At 44.9% G+C, this 19,640-nt stretch overlaps 2 protein-coding genes across 3 annotated transcripts in view; one reads left to right on the top strand and one right to left on the bottom strand.

Annotated features, from left to right (window-relative positions):
• The window catches only part of LOC121570220 (zinc finger protein 385C), a 182,347-nt gene that overhangs the window by 67,217 nt on the left and 95,490 nt on the right, over positions 1–19,640 (top strand). For both annotated transcript variants that reach the window (XM_045209669.1, XM_045209668.1), the window contains exon 2: positions 2,151–2,492. In XM_045209669.1, coding sequence (XP_045065604.1) covers positions 2,151–2,492 — 342 coding nt within the window. The remainder of the gene's footprint in view (positions 1–2,150; positions 2,493–19,640) is intronic.
• Positions 7,184–8,604, bottom strand: LOC121569586. Its single transcript, XM_041880677.1, has 2 exons — positions 7,728–8,604; positions 7,184–7,462 (listed from the first exon to the last, which is right to left on the bottom strand). The coding sequence occupies exons 1-2, from the start codon at positions 8,568–8,570 to the stop codon at positions 7,268–7,270; spliced, it is 1,038 nt and encodes a 345-aa protein (XP_041736611.1). The 5' UTR covers positions 8,571–8,604; the 3' UTR covers positions 7,184–7,267.

Below are 19,640 nucleotides of genomic sequence, written 5' to 3'. Positions count from 1 at the left end.
ATAAACAAACACAGGTCTTTTCTCTCTGTGTGTATCTACTCTGAAGGAGAGAAAACCCCCCATGTGTTCAGGCAGCCTTTTTAAATCACATAGCACTCAGTGCATTTATCTGTCTGGCAATTTAGTTTTTCTGTTATGTTTTTCTGATTTAATTATTCACTAGAACCAAAAGGGTTCACACACATTTCATAAGGCAGTTTGGTTTCGGTTCTATTTTTGTAACTATTGGTACAGCGCACTGGTCATACAAATAGCTCAGACTAAATTCGTACTGGGACAGATTTACCAATCCTTATTACCTGTGCTAAGTTTACACCTGCTATTTTTAATAGGGAACGGATTACATAAAAACCATGCAAGAAAGTGACCGACTGGGCACAGACATCAGTTTGATTTACATTTGGTTGAGTTGTCAACTAACGTGAGTTCAATGTATAATCAACCAAAAATGTTACCCTGCCATTGGATTTAGGTAAAAAATTCCCTTACATTGATTACTTTTTGTGAATCCAATCAGTTTTCCACGTTGATTCAACGTCATCATATTGAGTTTTTGGATTGAAATGACTTGGAAACAACGTTGATTCAACCTTTTTTTGCCCAGTGGGGACCTTATTTACTCCTATCTCATTCCATAGCACAGAGTGGACAGACAGTGGTACAGAGTCAGACAGACTACAGACAGACCCACTGTTAGAGCATTTGTTATAGCAGGCTAGCACAGCAAGCAGGCATGTAGTCACTAAGTGAAACGAATTGACTGATTTATAGCCCAGCACGCGCCTCAGAGAATCAGAGAGTAGCACTATGTCTCCCCCTAGTGGTGCTATACTGAACTGCAGGGCCTCCTTTACATTTTAGTCATTTAGCAGACGCTCTTATCCAGAGCGACTTACAGTTAGTGAGTGCATACATTTTTCATACTGGCCCCCCGTGGGAATCGAACCCACAACCCTGGCGTTGCAAGCGCCATGCTCTACCAACTGAGCTACAGGAGGCCTGTATGGGATTGGGTAGTCCATTGATAGTGAATGTTCATGTGGGTGTGTATGGGTGTCCATGTGTACAGTATGTCATTGTGTGTGTGTGCGAGTGTGTTCATGTGAGTGCGAGTGTGTTTGCACATGTGGGTGTGTTGCGTGTCCATGTGTACAGTGTCTGTGTGTGGTTATATAAAACATTAAGGACACCTTCCTAATATTGAGTTGCACTCCCTCCCCCCTTTTGCCCTCAGAACAGCCTTAATTTGTTGGGGCATGGACTCTACAGGGTGTTAAAGAGTTCCACAGGGATGCTGGCCCATGTTGACTCCAATGCTTCCCACAGTTGTGTCAAGTTGGCCGGATGTCTGTTGGGCCACTTAAATGTTTTGTCTTTCCCAATCACCCTCATTTGTCTCAAGGCTTGAAAATCCTTCTTTAAACTGCCCCCCGATTGAAGTGGATTTAACAAGTGACATCAATAACTTTCACCTGGATTCACCTGGTCAGTCTATGTCATGGAAAGAGCAGGTGTTCTTAATATTTTGTACACTCAGTGTATGTCTCTGTGTGTGGGTGATGACAGCCAGGGCTTACTTCAGACAGGCCTAGGATCAGATGCCACATGCACCTACACTGAGCCCTCTGAATCAGGGCTATTTTTGCGTCCCTGTCTTTAATGGGCTATCGGGTTTAACAGGGGGGCTTGGTGCAGAGGCGGGGCGGGCAGGGGATATCATACCGTGATGGCTCCATTGTTCCCAGCACACATCCGTGCTCTAACACACCGTTATACCACTGTGATACTGGGAACCTCAGACTCACAGAGCACTGCCTCTCTGATCCACTGGCGCTGGACATAAGCCTAGGACTGGCCTGAGCCCTGATCCTTCACCTCTGACCTCTTATCCCCGCTGGTCCGTTCTCTATACCTTCTCTCTCATCCTTTCTGTTTTGTCTCATCTCTATCCCTTTTCTTTGTCCTCTCTTCTCTTTCCACATTTCTCTTCTCTCTCATCTCTGTCCTCTTCTCTCCCCTCTTCACTCTCCTCTTCCCTGCAACTCTTCATCGTGTCATTGCAGTAAATGAGAATGTGTTCTCTGTCAAGTTACCTCTCAAAACAAAGGTTAACGACACAATAAATAACAAATCCTTCTCTCCTCTCTCAGGAATGAAGCGTCCGTTCAGCCCATCCTCTGTATTGGATATGGAGGAGGACAGGAACGGGTTAGGAGTGGGGATGGGGTTGACCCTGGACAGTGAGGCGTGCTGTGACCCCCAGGAGGAGGGGGTAGTCCTGGGGGAGCAGCCAGGACCAGGTGGGGGCGCCCTACCCTCCTCTGACCACAGCAGGCCCAAGAGGGAGAGGAAGCAGCGTAGCTACACACTGTGTGACGTGTGTAACATCCAGCTCAACTCCCCAGCCCAGGCCCAGATACACTACAACGGCAAGTCTCACCAGAAGAGACTCAAACAGATAAGCAACGGGAAGATCCAGCATGGCAACACAGGTAGGTCAACCCACCCACTCTCTGCCCTATTCTGCAGCTGTACCCTACTCTACCCCTAGACTGTTCGAAAAAAGGGTTCCAAAAGGGTTCTGCAGCTGTCCCCATAGGAGAACCCTTTTCAGTTCCAGGTAGAACTCTTTTGGGTTCCATATATAACACTCTGTGGAAAGGGTTCTACATGGAACCCAAAAGGGTTCTACCTGGAACCAAAAGGGTTCTACCTGGAACCAATAGGGGTTCTTTAAAGGGTTCTCCTACAGTGGGGAAAAAAAGTATTTAGTCAGCCACCAATTGTGCAAGTTCTCCCACTTAAAAAGATGAGAGAGGCCTGTAATTTTCATCATAGGTACACGTCAACTATGACAGACAAAATGAGAAAAATAAATCCAGAAAATCACATTGTAGGATTTTTAATGAATTTATTTGCAAATTATGGTGGAAAATAAGTATTTGGTCAATAACAAAAGTTTCTCAATACTTTGTTATATACCCTTTGTTGGCAATGACACAGGTCAAACGTTTTCTGTAAGTCTTCACAAGGTTTTCACACACTGTTGCTGGTATTTTGGCCCATTCCTCCATGCAGATCTCCTCTAGAGCAGTGATGTTTTGGGGCTGTCGCTGGGCAACACAGACTTTCAACTCCCTCCAAAGATTTTCTATGGGGTTGAGATCTGGAGACTGGCTAGGCCACTCCAGGACCTTGAAATGCTTCTTACGAAGCCACTCCTTCGTTGCCCGGGCGGTGTGTTTGGGATCATTGTCATGCTGAAAGACCCAGCCACGTTTCATCTGCAATGCCCTTGCTGATGGAAGGAGGTTTTCACTCAAAATCTCACAATACATGGCCCCATTCATTCTTTCCTTTACATGGATCAGTCGTCCTGGTCCTTTTGCAGAAAAACAGCCCCAAAGCATGATGTTTCCACCCCCATGCTTCACAGTAGGTATGGTGTTCTTTGGATGCAACTCAGCATTCTTTGTCCTCCAAACACGACGAGTTGAGTTTTACCAAAAAGTTCTATTTTGGTTTCATCTGACCATATGACATTCTCCCAATCCTCTTCTGGATCATCCAAATGCACTCTAGCAAACTTCAGACGGGCCTGGACATGTACTGGCTTAAGCAGGGGGACACGTCTGGCACTGCAGGATTTGAGTCCCTGGCGGCGTAGTGTGTTACTGATGGTAGGCTTTGTTACTTTGGTCCCAGCTCTCTGCAGGTCATTCACTAGGTCCCCCCGTGTGGTTCTGGGATTTTTGCTCACCGTTCTTGTGATCATTTTGACCCCACGGGGTGAGATCTTTTTGCGTGGAGCCCCAGATCGAGGGAGATTATCAGTGGTCTTGTATGTCTTCCATTTCCCAATAATTGCTCCCACAGTTGATTTCTTCAAACCAAGCTGCTTACCTATTGCAGATTTAGTCTTCCCAGCCTGGTGCAGGTCTACAATTTTGTTTCTGATGTCCTTTGACAGCTCTTTGGTCTTGGCCATAGTGGAGTTTGGAGTGTGACTGTTTGAGGTTGTGGACAGGTGTCTTTTATACTGATAACAAGTTCAAACAGGTGCCATTAATACATGAAACGAGTGGAGGACAGAGGAGCCTCTTAAAGAAGAAGTTACAGGTCTGTGAGAGCCAGAAATCTTGCTTGTTTGTAGGTGACCAAATACTTGTTTTCCACCATAATTTGCAAATAAATTCATTAAAAATCCTACAATGTGATTTTCAACGTATACCTATGATGAAAATTACAGGCCTCTCTCATCTTTTTAAGTGGGAGAACTTGCACAATTGGTGGCTGACTAAATACCTTTTTCCCCCCCACTGTATGTTTAACCATTTTTGGTTAAAGATAGAACACTTTTTTTTCTAAGAGTGTACAGTACCCTATTCCACTATAAAACTCTAAGGCTGCTCACGTCTGTACCTCCTTACCAGCTGAGGAGAGAAATGATAGTGTGCACACTTTTGACAACGTGTGAATATGAGTTCTACCCCCCAATGACACATCAAGCTACATTATATAACCTAATAAGGTGCAATGGTACTATGTTCTACCTGTTTCATCATACTTTCAGTACATTTCTAAGAGGGCACTGTGATAATGAGTATGACAAGTGAACTTGGAGTGCTGCTACAGATGTAGGATCTTAATTTGATCACCCTGTTGCAGGAGAACTTTCCTGTAATGCAGGACATTTTAAACTCGTATTTGAGTTTTAAAAAGGTTTCTGAAGTTTGTAATTTCCACATTGAAATTTCAGACATGATTTTCCTTTAAGACACCTACAAAAATGACCATTAATTATAATCCACATAATAATTCACATTTCTTGTTGCTGCAGGATTATTTTCCTGCTGTAGCAAACTGTCTCAATCTGTATAGATGTGTTGTGCCCTGGCTCTCAGTACAGGAGTACAAGTGTAATGTAGAAGTGTGTATGGAAGTGTGTATAGAGTAGAAGTGTGTATGGTGCTATATAGTCTTCCCTAGCCTGAGGCTGGACACAGAGGGAGGAGAACAAAGCTGAGTTAAGTCATTAATTGACTGACTAATTAATTGCTGGTTATTTTAGATCATTCTTGTTCCTGCCCGCTCCAGGGTAGCTACTGCAGTGGAGTTGCAGGTTTTCCCCATAGCTTTGAATATATAGTGAAACTGGCTACATGTTATGATGTTAGTCCTTTCTGTCTCCCACTCTCTCTTTGCTTATAACCCTCCTACGCTGCTCTAAAACACTCTCACAAACCTGGAGAACCTGCTCTCAAACACTCATCACTCACTCTTGAACACTCTCTCTATTTCTCTCTCTCTCACACACACACGCACATACACTTACACACACGGGCACACACACACACGCGTGCGCACACACATCTCCGCATGAAAACTAGTCTGACCCACAGAAATCTCGTACAAACAGCACTTAATTACATAGCAACGGAGAGCACGGCAACGCTTGCCATGGACACAGATTATTTGGCCCTGATTGGCTGCTGGCAGGCTGCTGGCAGGCTGCTGTAGGCATGGTGGTGCAGTGTGTTTCTACTCCAACCCTGTAGGGGGCAGCAGTGGGGCCAGGCCTCCCTTGAGACTGCCTGGAAACCATTGTTCATCTGACTCAGCACTAGAGGAAGGTACACAAACAGTCAATAGTCACCCGCATAGGTCTTGGAAAGCATAGAGATCACTATACACCCATACAAACATACCACCTCTCCTGTCTCCTCTCCTTCTAGCCTCTCTCACTCTCACTCTCTCCCTTCCCCTCTCTTTCTACCTCCCTCCGCCCTCTCTCTCTCTCTCTCTCTCTCTCTCTCTCTCTCTCTCTCTCTCTCTCTCTCTCTCTCTCTCTCTCTCTCCCTCTCCCTCTATGTAGTGACACAAGGAATAGTTGGCTTAGTAATGCAGCCATGCTGCCTGCAGGTGTGTTGCTCATGTGGACGTCCTTCTTTGCAGTCCTCCCAACTGTCCTCCTTCCCTTTCCTGATTGCTTCATTGCTTCAGTGAGCCAGCACGCAGAGCCCAGTCCAATGCCTTGTGGCCAGTCAGTCTTTAAGAAGGATGGGCAGAATGAGGCCTGACGTGGCCACTGACCGTCACTGTCTAAGGCATGGGTCAGCTAGGGCAATGTCTGACTCAGACCAACACACACACATACACACACGCATGCTTTGTCCCTAGCACCCTGGCACAGCTCCGGCAGCAGAGAGAGATGGGGTGAGAGAGAGGGGGGAGGGAGTGTGTGAGTTTGTGTGGTGTACGGTGCAGATTCCCTCTGACACACAGTCACAATCATGCAGCCTTATCTCTGCTCACCTTCTGCTGACTCCCACAGGCCCACAGCCTCAGCTCACACACACACACGCGTGTGCGCGTACGTGCGTGTATGTTTGCAAGCTGTGTGGATGTTGAAGGGTGCGTGATGTGTATTTCGAGTAAATGTGTATTCCTGTGTGTTTTTGTGTGTGTGTTTGTTTGTGTGTGTGTGTGTGTGTCTCCCAACGAATCCTCTCCATGTCGGCTTGTGTTACCCTTCCTCTTTGCTTCACTGAACTGACAGAGGGTCCAGGCGTTTCTGCTCTCTCTCTATCTCGCTCTCTCTTTATCTCTCTCTCTCTATCTCTCTCTTTATCTCTCTCTCTCTCTTTATCTCTCTGTCTCTCTCTCTCTGTCTCTCTCTCTCTGTCTCTCTCTCTCTCTCTCTCTCTCTCTCTCTCTCTCTCTCTCTCTCTCTCTCTCTCTCTCTCTCTCTCTCCCTGTCTCTCTCTCTCTCTCTCTCTCTCTCTCTCTCTCTCTCTCTCTCTCTCTCTCTCTCTCTCTCTCTCTCTCTCTCTCTCTCTCTCTCTCTCTCTCTCTCTCTCTCTCTCTCTCTCTCAAAACCCCAGCACAGGGTGATGGCAACAATAGTGAATCTAAAAAGGCTTTCATTTCAGCTTCAGCTGTATATGACGGTAAAACTTTACTTAAAGCATTCAGGTATAATGCATTGTTAGTTCTTATAAGCATGTATAAGCCCCTATTGTGTTTTATAAATCAACTGAAATATGTTATTTTTTTCTGTGGTATTTTGTTTTACATATTCTAAATGGCTACTATACTTTTTACATTTCGTGGTCATTTTGTGGTTATTTTCAAACCACTTCAAACTACTCCTATAACAAAATAAGAACTGAGAAACATATGATGCAAAAACAAGTATTATTTATTAGAAATATGATATTGTATTATTTGGAATGCAAATGAACAATGTCCTGTATGGGCATGTTATTCAGTGTTTCCCCTTGTTGGACTGACGGCGGCGGTGGCGGCGGCGGTGGCGGCGGCGGCGGCGGGCTCTCTTCTTGGTTGAACCACGGGGGGTCACCAACACGGGAGCAGTTTGAGCATCTTTACAGCTGTCTGTCTCCCTCTCAGCTCCTCTCTCCTTGTGTTCATCTCCATGGAGCTCTAATGCAACCATTATCTATGGAAAGAAAATAAACTTAGTCTTATTAGGAAAACAAAACCATATTTTAATTCATGCTCCAAGGTCAAATGAATTGATAACATTGTCGTGATTTCTTAAGTCTTTATAGTGACATGTAAGTAATACTGTATGTCAGCTTAGGCAATATACATATATATAACTACAATGGGTAAATGTCACTATTTAGACCTATTCTATTGTTGTTCTTAAAGCCTTTCTCAGACCCCCACATACCCCTAATCTCTCTTTCACATCACATTACCTGCAGTAGTCCTCTCACACTGATGGTGAGCAGCAGGCCCATTCCATACAACCAGCAACAGAGAGCCAGAAACATGCAGCGTGCAGCCTCTTTCCTCTCGTCTGCCCCATTAATCACTTCCACCATCTTCTTCCACACAAGCTCACTAGCTCCCGCTCTCTCCCAACTCCTGAGCTCAGCTACTCGGGTGCGAAACGTTCTGAGGCTGGCCGTAGAATCACCGGTTGTCTGGTGCAAAGCACTAACATCTCTGTATTTCTGGTCAATACTGTTTCTGGTCTGGGTGGTGGTGGCCTTGTCCAAGCCACAATGGCCCATAGGGCAGGAGCCTATCTCCTGTTTTTGTAGCATGAGGCAGCTTGATGTACACCCCCTGGATAGGACACAAGTCTGTCGCTGGGCCTTACCCCCAATCCATCTCCTTAATGTGTGCCAAACTGAGAGGCACCGGGTCCCATTTTTAGAGTCTTTGGTATGATTGGACCGCGGATAAACCACCTGACCTTCCAATCTCAGGGCGGACACGTTAACGACAAGGCCACTGAGTTGGTAAGTGTTGTTTGTAGTTACCCGGGTAGCAGTGGGTTCCAAGCTGACCATAACACAAGCCTCTCCGGTGCACTTGTGCAAACTGTGTCCATTGGTCTCGTTGGTGTTCTGTGTGGTCCAGGGTCGTTGATGGAAGTTGATGGTGTTGGTGTTCAGTTCAATGTGAGGCATGGTGGCCCACTGCCTAATGCCCATGGGGGGCATCAGGTTATCTCGAAAAACCTTGCCGTCCGGATGGTGTAATGCCAAGATTACATACACCAACAAATTAATACTGATAGAGTACAAAGCCATCTCTCAATCAGTAAAATTCAAAAAGCAACTACTCTCTACAGAGATAGGTGAGTTGTGGTGTTAAGAATGTTTGATAAGACTGTTGTGCCATATAGTGGTCTATGATGTCACAGAGGGCATCCAACATGTTACCTAGGTTGAAAATAACTAGCATGTCACCCCACCCTCCTTTATGACATCATTGCAATATAGATTCGGTAAAGAGGTCAATCGAACTCAACCAAAACAAAGGAATTGCCATGACTGTGAGGGAAAGGGCTGTGGGGGAAGATCCCAAGTCTCCACATTGCCATCCTCATTGATCCCATGTGGCTTAGTTGGTAGAGTGTGGCGCTTGCAATGCCAGGATTGTGGATTTGATTCCCATGGGGAACCAGAAAGAAAAAGTAGGAGGGCAAACCGTGCCCCTGACATAGAGCCTGCCGGGGCGGGACAGGTCCACTAGCATGTGGATGAGATGCATGGTGGGATAGATCATCCTCCTAATTTACAGGGAGGGAGGGAGGGGGGACAGTGGCTTGGTCTGATTTGACCTGATGTCACTAGAGGGGGTGGATGCTCAGACCACAGTAAAGGCTGTGTCTGTGTCTGAGTTACTATTGTTTATTTTCTGCTTGGCATCTCTTTTCATATCTTTGAGAATTGATAAAGCATGCTATTGTGGTGTGGGTGTCTCTGTGTGTGTGTGTGTGTGTGTGTGTGTGTGTATGTGTGTTTGTGTGAGACTGAGAGAGAAACTCTGACTCTACCTTTTTCTTGGTTCTGATCTTTCTCCTATCTCCACGGCCTATGATAAAGCTTGTTGTTGTGATGTGTGTGTCTGCGTGTGTGAGTCCCTGTCTGCCTCTATCTCTCTCTCTCACTCTGTTTTAATAAAGCGTGAGGGATTAAAGGCTGGGATTTTCTGCATGAATGCATTTGCCCATCTGCGTTTCATTTTTGTGCCGCCTCGCCATTTTCCCATTTTATTTATTCCCTGTGGAGGGAAATGACTTTCCTCGCTCACAGTGCCTTTGGACATGTGTGTGTCATAGTGTGCGTATGCGTGTGTGTGTGTGGGTGTTTGTGCATGTGTCATGTTGTTTGCAGCAGCGTCGAGGCACGCCTTAAACCCTGGGTATCACCACATGTGGCTAGTCAGTCCCTGATTGGTCCATCTGATGTGTCTGTCAATCTGTCCGCTACATACATATCCCTATGCCGTCAATAGAATACTCCAGTGAAAGAATATCTCTAATATAAACTATAATCTCTAATACAGAAACCTTCCCTGTCTCCTCATAGCATATGCCAACACTTCTATTTCCATAAATGACGTTTGGCTGTGTAGCCATGTACTCTGTCTCTGCCCCCCTCGCCCTGGGGTTTGGTCCTTCGTGTCCCGCCGGTTTAGACTGGGAAAAGGTTGTGTTCCGGATCGGCACGCTGAGCCCAGTGGAGCGGGAAAAGTCTGGAGCAGGGAGACCGTAGGGAGAGGAGAAGGAATAGACCACCACACGTCTGTCTAGGTTTACTGTTTACCCATGTCTGTATGTCTGTCTGACTGTCTGTATGTCTGTCTGTGTGTCTGTCTTTATTGTTTAACAATGTCTGTCTGTCTGTCTGCCTGTCTGTCTGTCGGTCTGTCCTGTGGAGACTAGGCCATACTCACTATCTGTTATTATCTAGTATAAATATCCAAAGCTTTTGTTGTCACACAGCGCTCTGTCAAATTAATAGAACGGTTTGCCACTTTCTTAAATGTCACAGAATATCAATCCCTACTTTTCCTCAGTTCCCTTTTTAATGCATTTTCTCTCTTATCAAACCGACCTCATGCAGTGTTCAACCATATAATTAAATATGTTTGTGTTCAACATCCTGTTCCATTCTCTGTTTGTAATGGATGTCTAGTCATCATAACAACCTTGTCTGTTTGGTTGCCCCCCGCTACTGGAGATGTCCAGCACTCCACCTCCTCCACCCCAGGCCCTTGGTGAGGAAGCCCAAAGAAAGGCTGTGTTTCTGGGCAGTGCAAGGCCTCACTTCCCCCTCTCTTCCTGCACCATATTATCCATCCTCCAGGCCCCATAATTTTCTTTCTCACGTTTATTTAACCAGATAAGTCAATTGAGAACCAATTCTCATTTACAATAACGACCTGGCCAATAGCCATAACATTGCAACAGTGAACAGGACAACACGCAATACCACAAAAATAGAAAAATACACACTACACAGAGGAAATGTACAAATTCATCAAATATACAACAATAAGAAATTCACAGTGGGTTCGAGCAGAAAAGTCCAAGGCAACACAGCAGACTTAATGATCAGCAGGTACATTGATCAGACAGCAGCTCAGTTAATATGTTTTTGAAGGAGTGTGGTGGGATGAATGTGTCAAGTTTGAGGGTGTTATGGCCCCTAAGAAGACCCAGATTACCCCAGAGTGGCTTATTACCCCTGATAGAGGTATAAAGGGATAGTGGAGGAGAGAGGTGCTGGGCGGTGGGAGATAGAGGCTGATAAAGGGGGGAACGGAGTAAAGGAAAGAGAGGGAGGCAAATGGATGAGGAAGGGTGAACACAAAAGCCAAATTGAGAGGTGGTGAGAGAGAGAGAGAGAGAGAGAGAGAGAGAGAGAGAGAGAGAGAGAGAGAGAGAGAGAGAGAGAGAGAGAGAGAGAGAGAGAGAGAGAGAGAGAGAGAGAGAGAGAGAGAGAGAGAGAGAGAGAGAGAGAGAGAGAGAGAGAGAGAGAGAGAGAGAGAGAGAGAGAGAGAGAGAGAGAGAGAGAGAGAGAGAGAGATTCATTTCCTCAGTGAATGTACTGAGCAAATGTCAAATTGGCTTTTTACCAAATTACCGTAACACAGACCACGTATTCACCCTGCACACCCTAATTGACAAACAAACAAACAAAGGAAAAGTCTTCTCATGCTTTGTTGATTTCAAAAAAGCTTTTGACTCAATTTGGCATGAGGGTCTGCTATACAAATTGATGGAAAGTGGGGTTGGGGGAAAACATACAACATTATAAAATCCATGTACACAAACAACAAGTGTGCTGTTAAAATTAGCAAAACACACACACACTTCTTTCCACAGGGCCGTGGGGTGAGACAGGGATGCAGTTTAAGCCCCACCCTCTTCAACATATATATCAACGAATTTGCGAGGGCACTAGAACAGTCTGCAGCACCCGGCTTCACCCTACTAGAATCTGAAGTCAAATGTCTACTGTTTGCTGATGATCTGGTGCTTCAGTCACCAACCAAGGAGGGCCAACAGCAGTACCTAGATCTTCTGCACAGATTCTGTCAGACCTGGGCCCTGACAGTAAATCTCAGTAAGACAAAAATAATGGTGTTCCAAAAAAGGTCCAGTTGCCAGAACCACAAATATAAATTCCATCTAGACACCGTTGCCCTAGAGCACACAAAAAACGATACATACCTTGGCCTAAACATCAGCGCCACAGGTAACTTCCACAAAGCTGTGAACGATCTAAGAGACAAGGCAAGAAGGGCCTTACAGTGGGGAAAAAAAGTATTTAGTCAGCCACCAATTGTGCAAGTTCTCCCACTTAAAAAGATGAGAGAGGCCTGTAATTTTCATCATAGGTACACGTCAACTATGACAGACAAAATGAGAAAAAGAAATCCAGAAAATCACATTGTAGGATTTTTAATGAATTTATTTACAAATTATGGTGGAAAATAAGTATTTGGTCAATAACAAAAGTTTCTCAATACTTTGTTATATACCCTTTGTTGGCAATGACACAGGTCAAACGTTTTCTGTACGTCTTCACAAGGTTTTCACACACTGTTGCTGGTATTTTGGCCCATTCCTCCATGCAGATCTCCTCTAGAGCAGTGATGTTTTGGGGCTGTCGCTGGGCAACACAGACTTTCAACTTCCTCCAGATTTTCTATGGGGTTGAGATCTGGAGACTGGCTAGGCCACTCCAGGACCTTGAAATGCTTCTTACGAAGCCACTCCTTCGTTGCCCGGGCGGTGTGTTTGGGATCATTGTCATGCTGAAAGACCCAGCCACGTTTCATCTTCAATGCCCTTGCTGATGGAAGGAGGTTTACACTCAAAATCTCACGATACATGGCCCCATTCATTCTTTCCTTTACACGGATCAGTCGTCCTTGTCCCTTTGCAGAAAAACAGCCCCAAAGCATGATGTTTCCACCCCCATGCTTCACAGTAGGTATGGTGTTCTTTGGATGCAACTCAGCATTCTTTGTCCTCCAAACACGACGAGTTGAGTTTTTACCAAAAGGTTCTATTTTGGTTTCATCTGACCATATGACATTCTCCCAATCCTCTTCTGGATCATCCAAATGCACTCTAGCAAACTTCAGACGGACCTGGACATGTACTGGCTTAAGCAGGGGGACACGTCTGGCACTGCAGGATTTGAGTCCCTGGCGGCGTAGTGTGTTACTGATGGTAGGCTTTGTTACTTTGGTCCCAGCTCTCTGCAGGTCATTCACTAGGTCCCCCTGTGTGGTTCTGGGATTTTTGCTCACCTTTCTTGTGATCATTTTGACCCCACGGGGTGAGATCTTTTTGCGTGGAGCCCCAGATCGAGGGAGATTATCAGTGGTCTTGTATGTCTTCCATTTCCTAATAATTGCTCCCACAGTTGATTTCTTCAAACCAAGCTGCTTACCTATTGCAGATTTAGTCTTCCCAGCCTGGTGCAGGTCTACAATTTTGTTTCTGATGTCCTTTGACAGCTCTTTGGTCTTGGCCATAGTGGAATTTGGAGTGTGACTGTTTGAGGTTGTGGACAGGTGTCTTTTATACTGATAACAAGTTCAAACAGGTGCCATTAATACAGGTAACGAGTGGAGGACAGAGGAGCCTCTTAAAGAAGAAGTTACAGGTCTGTGAGAGCCAGAAATCTTGCTTGTTTGTAGGTGACCAAATACTTATTTTCCACCATAATTTGCAAATAAATTCATTACAAATCCTACAATGTGATTTTCTGGATTTTTTATTTCTCAATTTTTCTGTCATAGTTGACGTGTACCTATGATGAAAATTACAGGCCTCTCTCATGTTTTTAAGTGGGAAAACTTGCACAATTGGTGGCTGACTAAATACTTTTCCCCCCCACTGTATATGCCATCAAAAGGAACATAAAATTCGACATACCAATTATGATCTGGCAAAAAATGCTTGAATCAGTTATAGAACCCATTGCCCTTTATGGTTGTGAGGTCTGGGGTCCGCTCACCAACCAAGAATTCACAAAATGGGACAAACACCAAATTGAGAGCCGTTTAAAAAAAGAGCCGTTAAATTCTATAACCACTTAAAAGGAAGCGATTCCCAAACCTTCCATAACAAAGCCATCACCTACAGAGAGATGAACATGGAGAAGAGTCCCCTAAGTAAGCTGGTCCTGGGGCTCTGTTCACAAACACAAACAGACCCCACAGAGCTCCAGGACAACAACAACAGCACAATTAGACCCAACCAAATCATGAGAAAACAAAAAGATAATTACTTGACACATTGGAAAGAATTAACAAAAAAACTGAGCAAACTAGAATGCTATTTGGCCCTAAACATAGAGTACACAGTGGCAGAATACCTGACCACTGTGACTGACCCAAATTTAAGGAAAGCTTTGACTATGTACAGACTCAGTGAGCATAGCCTTGCTATTGAGAAAGGCCGCCGTAGGCAGACCTGGCTCTCAAGAGAAGACCGGCTATGTGCACACTACCCACAAAATGAGGTGGAAACTGAGCTGCACTTCCTAACCTCCTGCCAAATGTATGACCATATTAGAGACACATATTTCCCTCAGATTACAGAGATCCACAAAGAATTCGAAAACAAACCCAATTTTGATAAACTCCCTTATCTACTGGGTGAAAAACCACAGTGTGCCATCACAGCAGCAATATTTGTGACCTGTTGCTACAAGAAAAGGGCAACCAGTGAAGAACTAACACCATTGTAAATACAACCCATATTTATGTTTATTTATTTTCCCATTTGTACTTTAACTATTTGCACATTGTTACAACACTGTATATATACATAATATGACATTTGATATGTCTTTATTCTCTTGGAACTTCTGAGTGTAATGTTTATTGTTAATATTTATTGTTTATCTCACTTTTGTTTACTATCTACTTCACTTGCTTTGGCAATGTTAACATATGTTTCCCATGCCAATGAAGCCCTTAGAGAGAGAGAGAGATAGAGAGAGAGAGAGAGAGAGAGAGAGAGAGAGAGAGAGAGAGAGAGAGAGAGAGAGAGAGAGAGAGAGAGAGAGAGAGAGAGAGAGAGAGAGAGAGAGAGAGAGAGAGAGAGAGAGAGAGAGAGAGAGAGAGAGAGAGAGAGAGAGAGATAAATATTATTTGAAAACTTTTGTGAGTGTAATGTTTCGCTTGTTTATTTCCCTGTTGTTTATCTATTCTATTTGCTTTGTCAATGTAAACATATGTTTCCCATGCCAATAAAACCCTTTGAATTGAAACATTGAATTTAGAGAGATGGAGAGAGATGGAGAGGGGGGGCTTTAACGGCTCATTTCACTGGCAATTAGGCAAGATGACAGGGTTTCTCTGTCAGTGGACCCTGTGAATACACACACACACACAGCTCTGTTTGTGACTCTCTTTAATTGAACCACACGGTCACGCTCGTCATCTTTGATTGGCAGACAGATCTGGTTAGCCTGGGTACCAGTCTTTTTAGCTAACATTCCACTCCTTGTAGCCTACTCTGTGTCATATGCCAAAGATGCTAGTGCTCAACCTCCCACCACTTTGCTTCACTGTTCCTCCACTCAAAAGACAACTTTCTTCTCCTCCAGACTAGCACACGGCGCAGCCTCTTAGAGCGCTAGAGGCAACTTGCCGGTGACTTTCAATGTTATTCATGTATTAATTTATTAGCTCATGGCAGACGTGAAACAGGGCTGTAATATGCAGATGCCGGTTTGTTTCTCGATGGGAATTTTCCACTCCACTGCCCCTGTAGCTGCCACTAATAATAAAGTGAGGCAAGATGGAGAGAAAAGGAGGGAGGGAGGGAGGGGATGATTGTCAGGATGCCTCCTGAACCACCACACCTATGCACACACACAGAGAGAGTTCATCTCTCGGATAGACAGTGACCAGGTACGATCGTCCTGGCAGAGGTGACCTTGACCTTGTCACAAAGACTAGGAGTCTAGCTCTCCTCTCCTCTCCTCTCCTCTCCTCTCCTCTCCTCTCCTCTCCTCTCTTCTCTTCTCTTCTCTTCTCTTCTCTTCTCTTCTCTTCTCTTCTCTTCTCTTCTCTTCTCTTCTCTTCTCTTCTCTTCTCTTCTCTTCTCTTCTCTTCTCTTCTCTTCTCTTCTCTTCTCTCTTCTCTTCTCTTCTCTTCTCTTCTCTTCTCTTCTCTTCTCTTCTCTTCTCTTCTCTTCTCTTCTCTTCTCTTCTCTTCTCTTCTCTTCTCTTCTCTTCTCTTCTCTTCTCTTCTCTTCTCTTCTCTTCTCTTCTCTTCTCTTCTCTTCTCTTCTCCTCTCTTCTCTGTTATTGATAGGACACAGGGGGCTGGAGGGCAGAACTACCTAGTCCAGGAGATAGGAAAAAGGGCTATTAGCAAAACCAATGGCAGTGAGTTGTGACTGAAAAGGATGGGATAGTGTAAATGGTTGGAGTCTATGAACGTGAACCAGTGTTGTTGTGGTTGAAGTTGATGTTAGTGTTGACACTGTGGTCATGTCCCTGTCCGTCAGGAGGTCACACAGTAATGGAGTCACCATTAATAGCAGTGACGTCCTGTGAGATGTGAAGGACACAGCAGTAGAGAAACACCTTCACTCATCATAGAACCCTGTTGTGTCTCCCTGGCCACAGGAGGCTGGTGAGGGGGAGACAGCACATATTAATGAATGGAATTCAATAAATGGAACGGTATCAAACACATGATGTTGTTCCATCAATTACTAGTCATTAGGAGCCCGTCCTCCGATTCAAAGTGACACCAGCCACCACTTCCTGCCTCCATCTTCCTCTTCCTCCCCAGTGCATTTATATGAGATATAACCCCCTACTGACTGACACACACACACACACACACACACACACACACACACTGGCTGTCAGGATAGAGAAACACAACAGTCCCATAGGACTTGTTAGTTCATAGGGAATTGAATATTGTCAAACCTATACAATCGCATCATATACTCCACAGAATAGTCTGCCGTGGAAAAGAAAGGGGGCGTTATAGACATTAAAGAGATATATAATGACAAAGATAAAAGTCCTACTGTAACAAGCTGTCCCCTTCCTCTAGTACAGTAACTAAAGCTTACAGTGGATTCTATTCTGTTCTATTTTAATTTAAACACACACAATCCTAACGCAAATCTTAACACTGTATCTGGTTTCTTTTTTGCATCCCTACAACAACAAACACAAGTTATACACACAGACGCACCACACACACACACACACACACACACACACACACACACACACACACACACACACACACATACACATACACACACGAACACTCACACACCAACATTCACATACCACACACATCCTATTGTCCTCACACAGTACAGTGCACATCAAGGCATTGTGTCCTCAACCACAGAAACACATGGATTGCATCCCAAATGACACCCTATTTCCTATTTAGTGCACTACTACTTTTCAAAAGTAGTGCACTATATAGGGAATAGGGTGCCATTTGCGGCTCAGCCATGGTTCGCTGGGACCCAAGGCATCCCATGCACCCAGGCCTGAGTCCAAACTCTGAGCGTTTCCAATCAGCCAAGGCTGACTCTGTAGCGTATAATTGGGTTTTAATCAGCTTTCTCATTCAGGCGAGTGCTAAAGATTAGGGCAGCTCGGGCTCCGCTCAAAATAAGCATTCATAAAGGCGTGTGAATGCCTCTGACCCGTCGCAGTGAATCATACAGACCCACAGACATGAGACTGCATGCTCTTCCTCAACCTCTTCCTCTCTTCATCGCTCCATTTTCTCTCACACGCCATCCTTCCTGTTTCTCTCTCTCCTCTTTCCCCCCCTCCATCTCTCACTTTTCTTTGCTCTCTCTCTTCCTCTCTCTCTTTCTCTCTATCTTTCGCTCATGGGGATCCACACAAGTCAGGCAGGGGAGGAAAAGGGCCCTTCTTATCAAAAAGGGCCCATGCCACCCCTACACAAAGATACACATACGTACAGCTAGATGAAACAAGCTTATTGGTACAGCACACAAAATTACCTTCCTCCCTCCTCATCGTATTTCGCAGGGAGGCTGGATTTAGATAATCCAATATGGCCTGTTTAAGTGGGTTCCTTATTAAAAAGGCTGGTTGGTTTTGAGAGCGGAGCGTTTAGATGAGTTTGTCTTTCCTAATCCTTTCTGTTGCTGCCTCTCTCTGGGGTGAGCCATACTCTTTATGTCTTTAATGAAGTGCAGTGAGATGAAAGCCTTTTTAATGGGATTTAGTTAGAACTGGGACAGCTTCCAGAGAGAAGGAGAGGGAAAAAATATCTTACCATCATCATAGACAGCATCATCATCATCATAGTTAACGTCAAAATCATCATATCATCGTGTGTATGTATGTTTCTGTGTGTGTGTACAGTATGTGTGTTTGTGTGTGTGTACAGTATGTGTGTGGATGTGTTTGTGTGTGTGTGTGTGTGTGTGTGTGTGTGTGTACAGTATGTGTGTGTACAGTATGTGTGTGTTTGTGTGTGCTGGTTATGGTTGTTGTTTTCACACCAAAGTAAAATAACCTTTTAATGAGGGAATACTGCAGATAGACAGTAAGAGTATTGCCGTTAAGCCATAGCCCAGTGTGGTGGCTAGTAGCCCCAGTGTGGTGGCTAGTAGCCCCAGTGTGGTGGCTAGTAGCCCCAGTGTGGTGGCTAGTAGCCCCAGTGTGGATATCCAGAGTGGTGTCAAGTGCCACCAGACAGACAGTGATCTATCTCTCTCTGTGTGTCTGCTCTGCTGTGATCTGGTGAGTCCTGCTCCTTATGACCTGGCAGCCATATTGGTCTGCTTATTGTTCTGTCAACAGCATCTGTTGGGCCTGATAAAGGGCTTAGACCAGCCCCCCATAGGCCCACTGGAGTTAGGTTGGATTAGGACGGTGTGTGTGGTAATTATAACCCACAGCCCATTCACTCTACCCTATCAGAGCACCAGCCACAGTGTGAGATCAGGGGACCAGTTCATAACCATATCTACAGTACACTCAGCTTGACTGCCCTGTTTTCTGTTGCCCCTTTTTCCTTCATTCTGTCATTCTGGAACTTTCTATCTTAGCTATTTTATGTTGTCGTCTTTTCATTCATTGTTGTTGATTTCCATTGGCTCCATAGTATGGATTTGACTGTGTGTATTCAGACATGGTCATAAGTATTCAGTTCAAGGTCATGTCGACGTCTAACTTCTATTTCTCATTAATATTATATCTTGTTTCTTTTCTTTCATATATGAAAGAGGGGGAAATGAGTCACACACACACAGACACACACATACACACACACATATCCATAATCACCTTGGCAAGGTGGGATATGGGGTTAAACAGCGCTTGTATATTCCCGATCCATCCGCCCAGCGGGAATCTCACAGGAGCATGGCAAAACGTTCCCAAGCCTCATCCACTTCCCCCTAGATCCCGTTTCCCCTCCTGACTTCCCAAGAGAAAAGACCTTTGGAAGCAACCATGCTCCTGTGACATTCCTCAATCTCCTGACCCTCGGATCAGTTTGGCTCCACTGTGTGTGTGTGATATGTGTTGGTATAGCGAGGCTAGACATTAGGAGATGACCCTCAATCAATCACTGCATCATACATTTAACACACAGCAGTCAGACTACAGTCAGTACAGTATAAGAGGGGAGAGTTGGGGAGAACAGTACATTAAACAGAATCAGGAGGAAGATACTTAAGATCCCCTATTCCCTCCCCATGCTCTCCTTATATAACCACAACTGGAAGGTCCACTAGCTGTTAAAATGACAAAATTATTGTCTCCAAAAAGGCTCCCTCTTCCCCCCTCCCTTCCTTCTCAATCACTCCCTCT

This window comes from Coregonus clupeaformis, chromosome 30, assembly GCF_020615455.1.
Source record: "Coregonus clupeaformis isolate EN_2021a chromosome 30, ASM2061545v1, whole genome shotgun sequence".
Classification (NCBI taxonomy): Eukaryota; Metazoa; Chordata; class Actinopteri; order Salmoniformes; family Salmonidae; genus Coregonus; species Coregonus clupeaformis.
The sequence above is the reverse complement of the archived record's forward strand: the minus strand, read 5'-3'. Positions and strand labels throughout refer to the sequence as shown.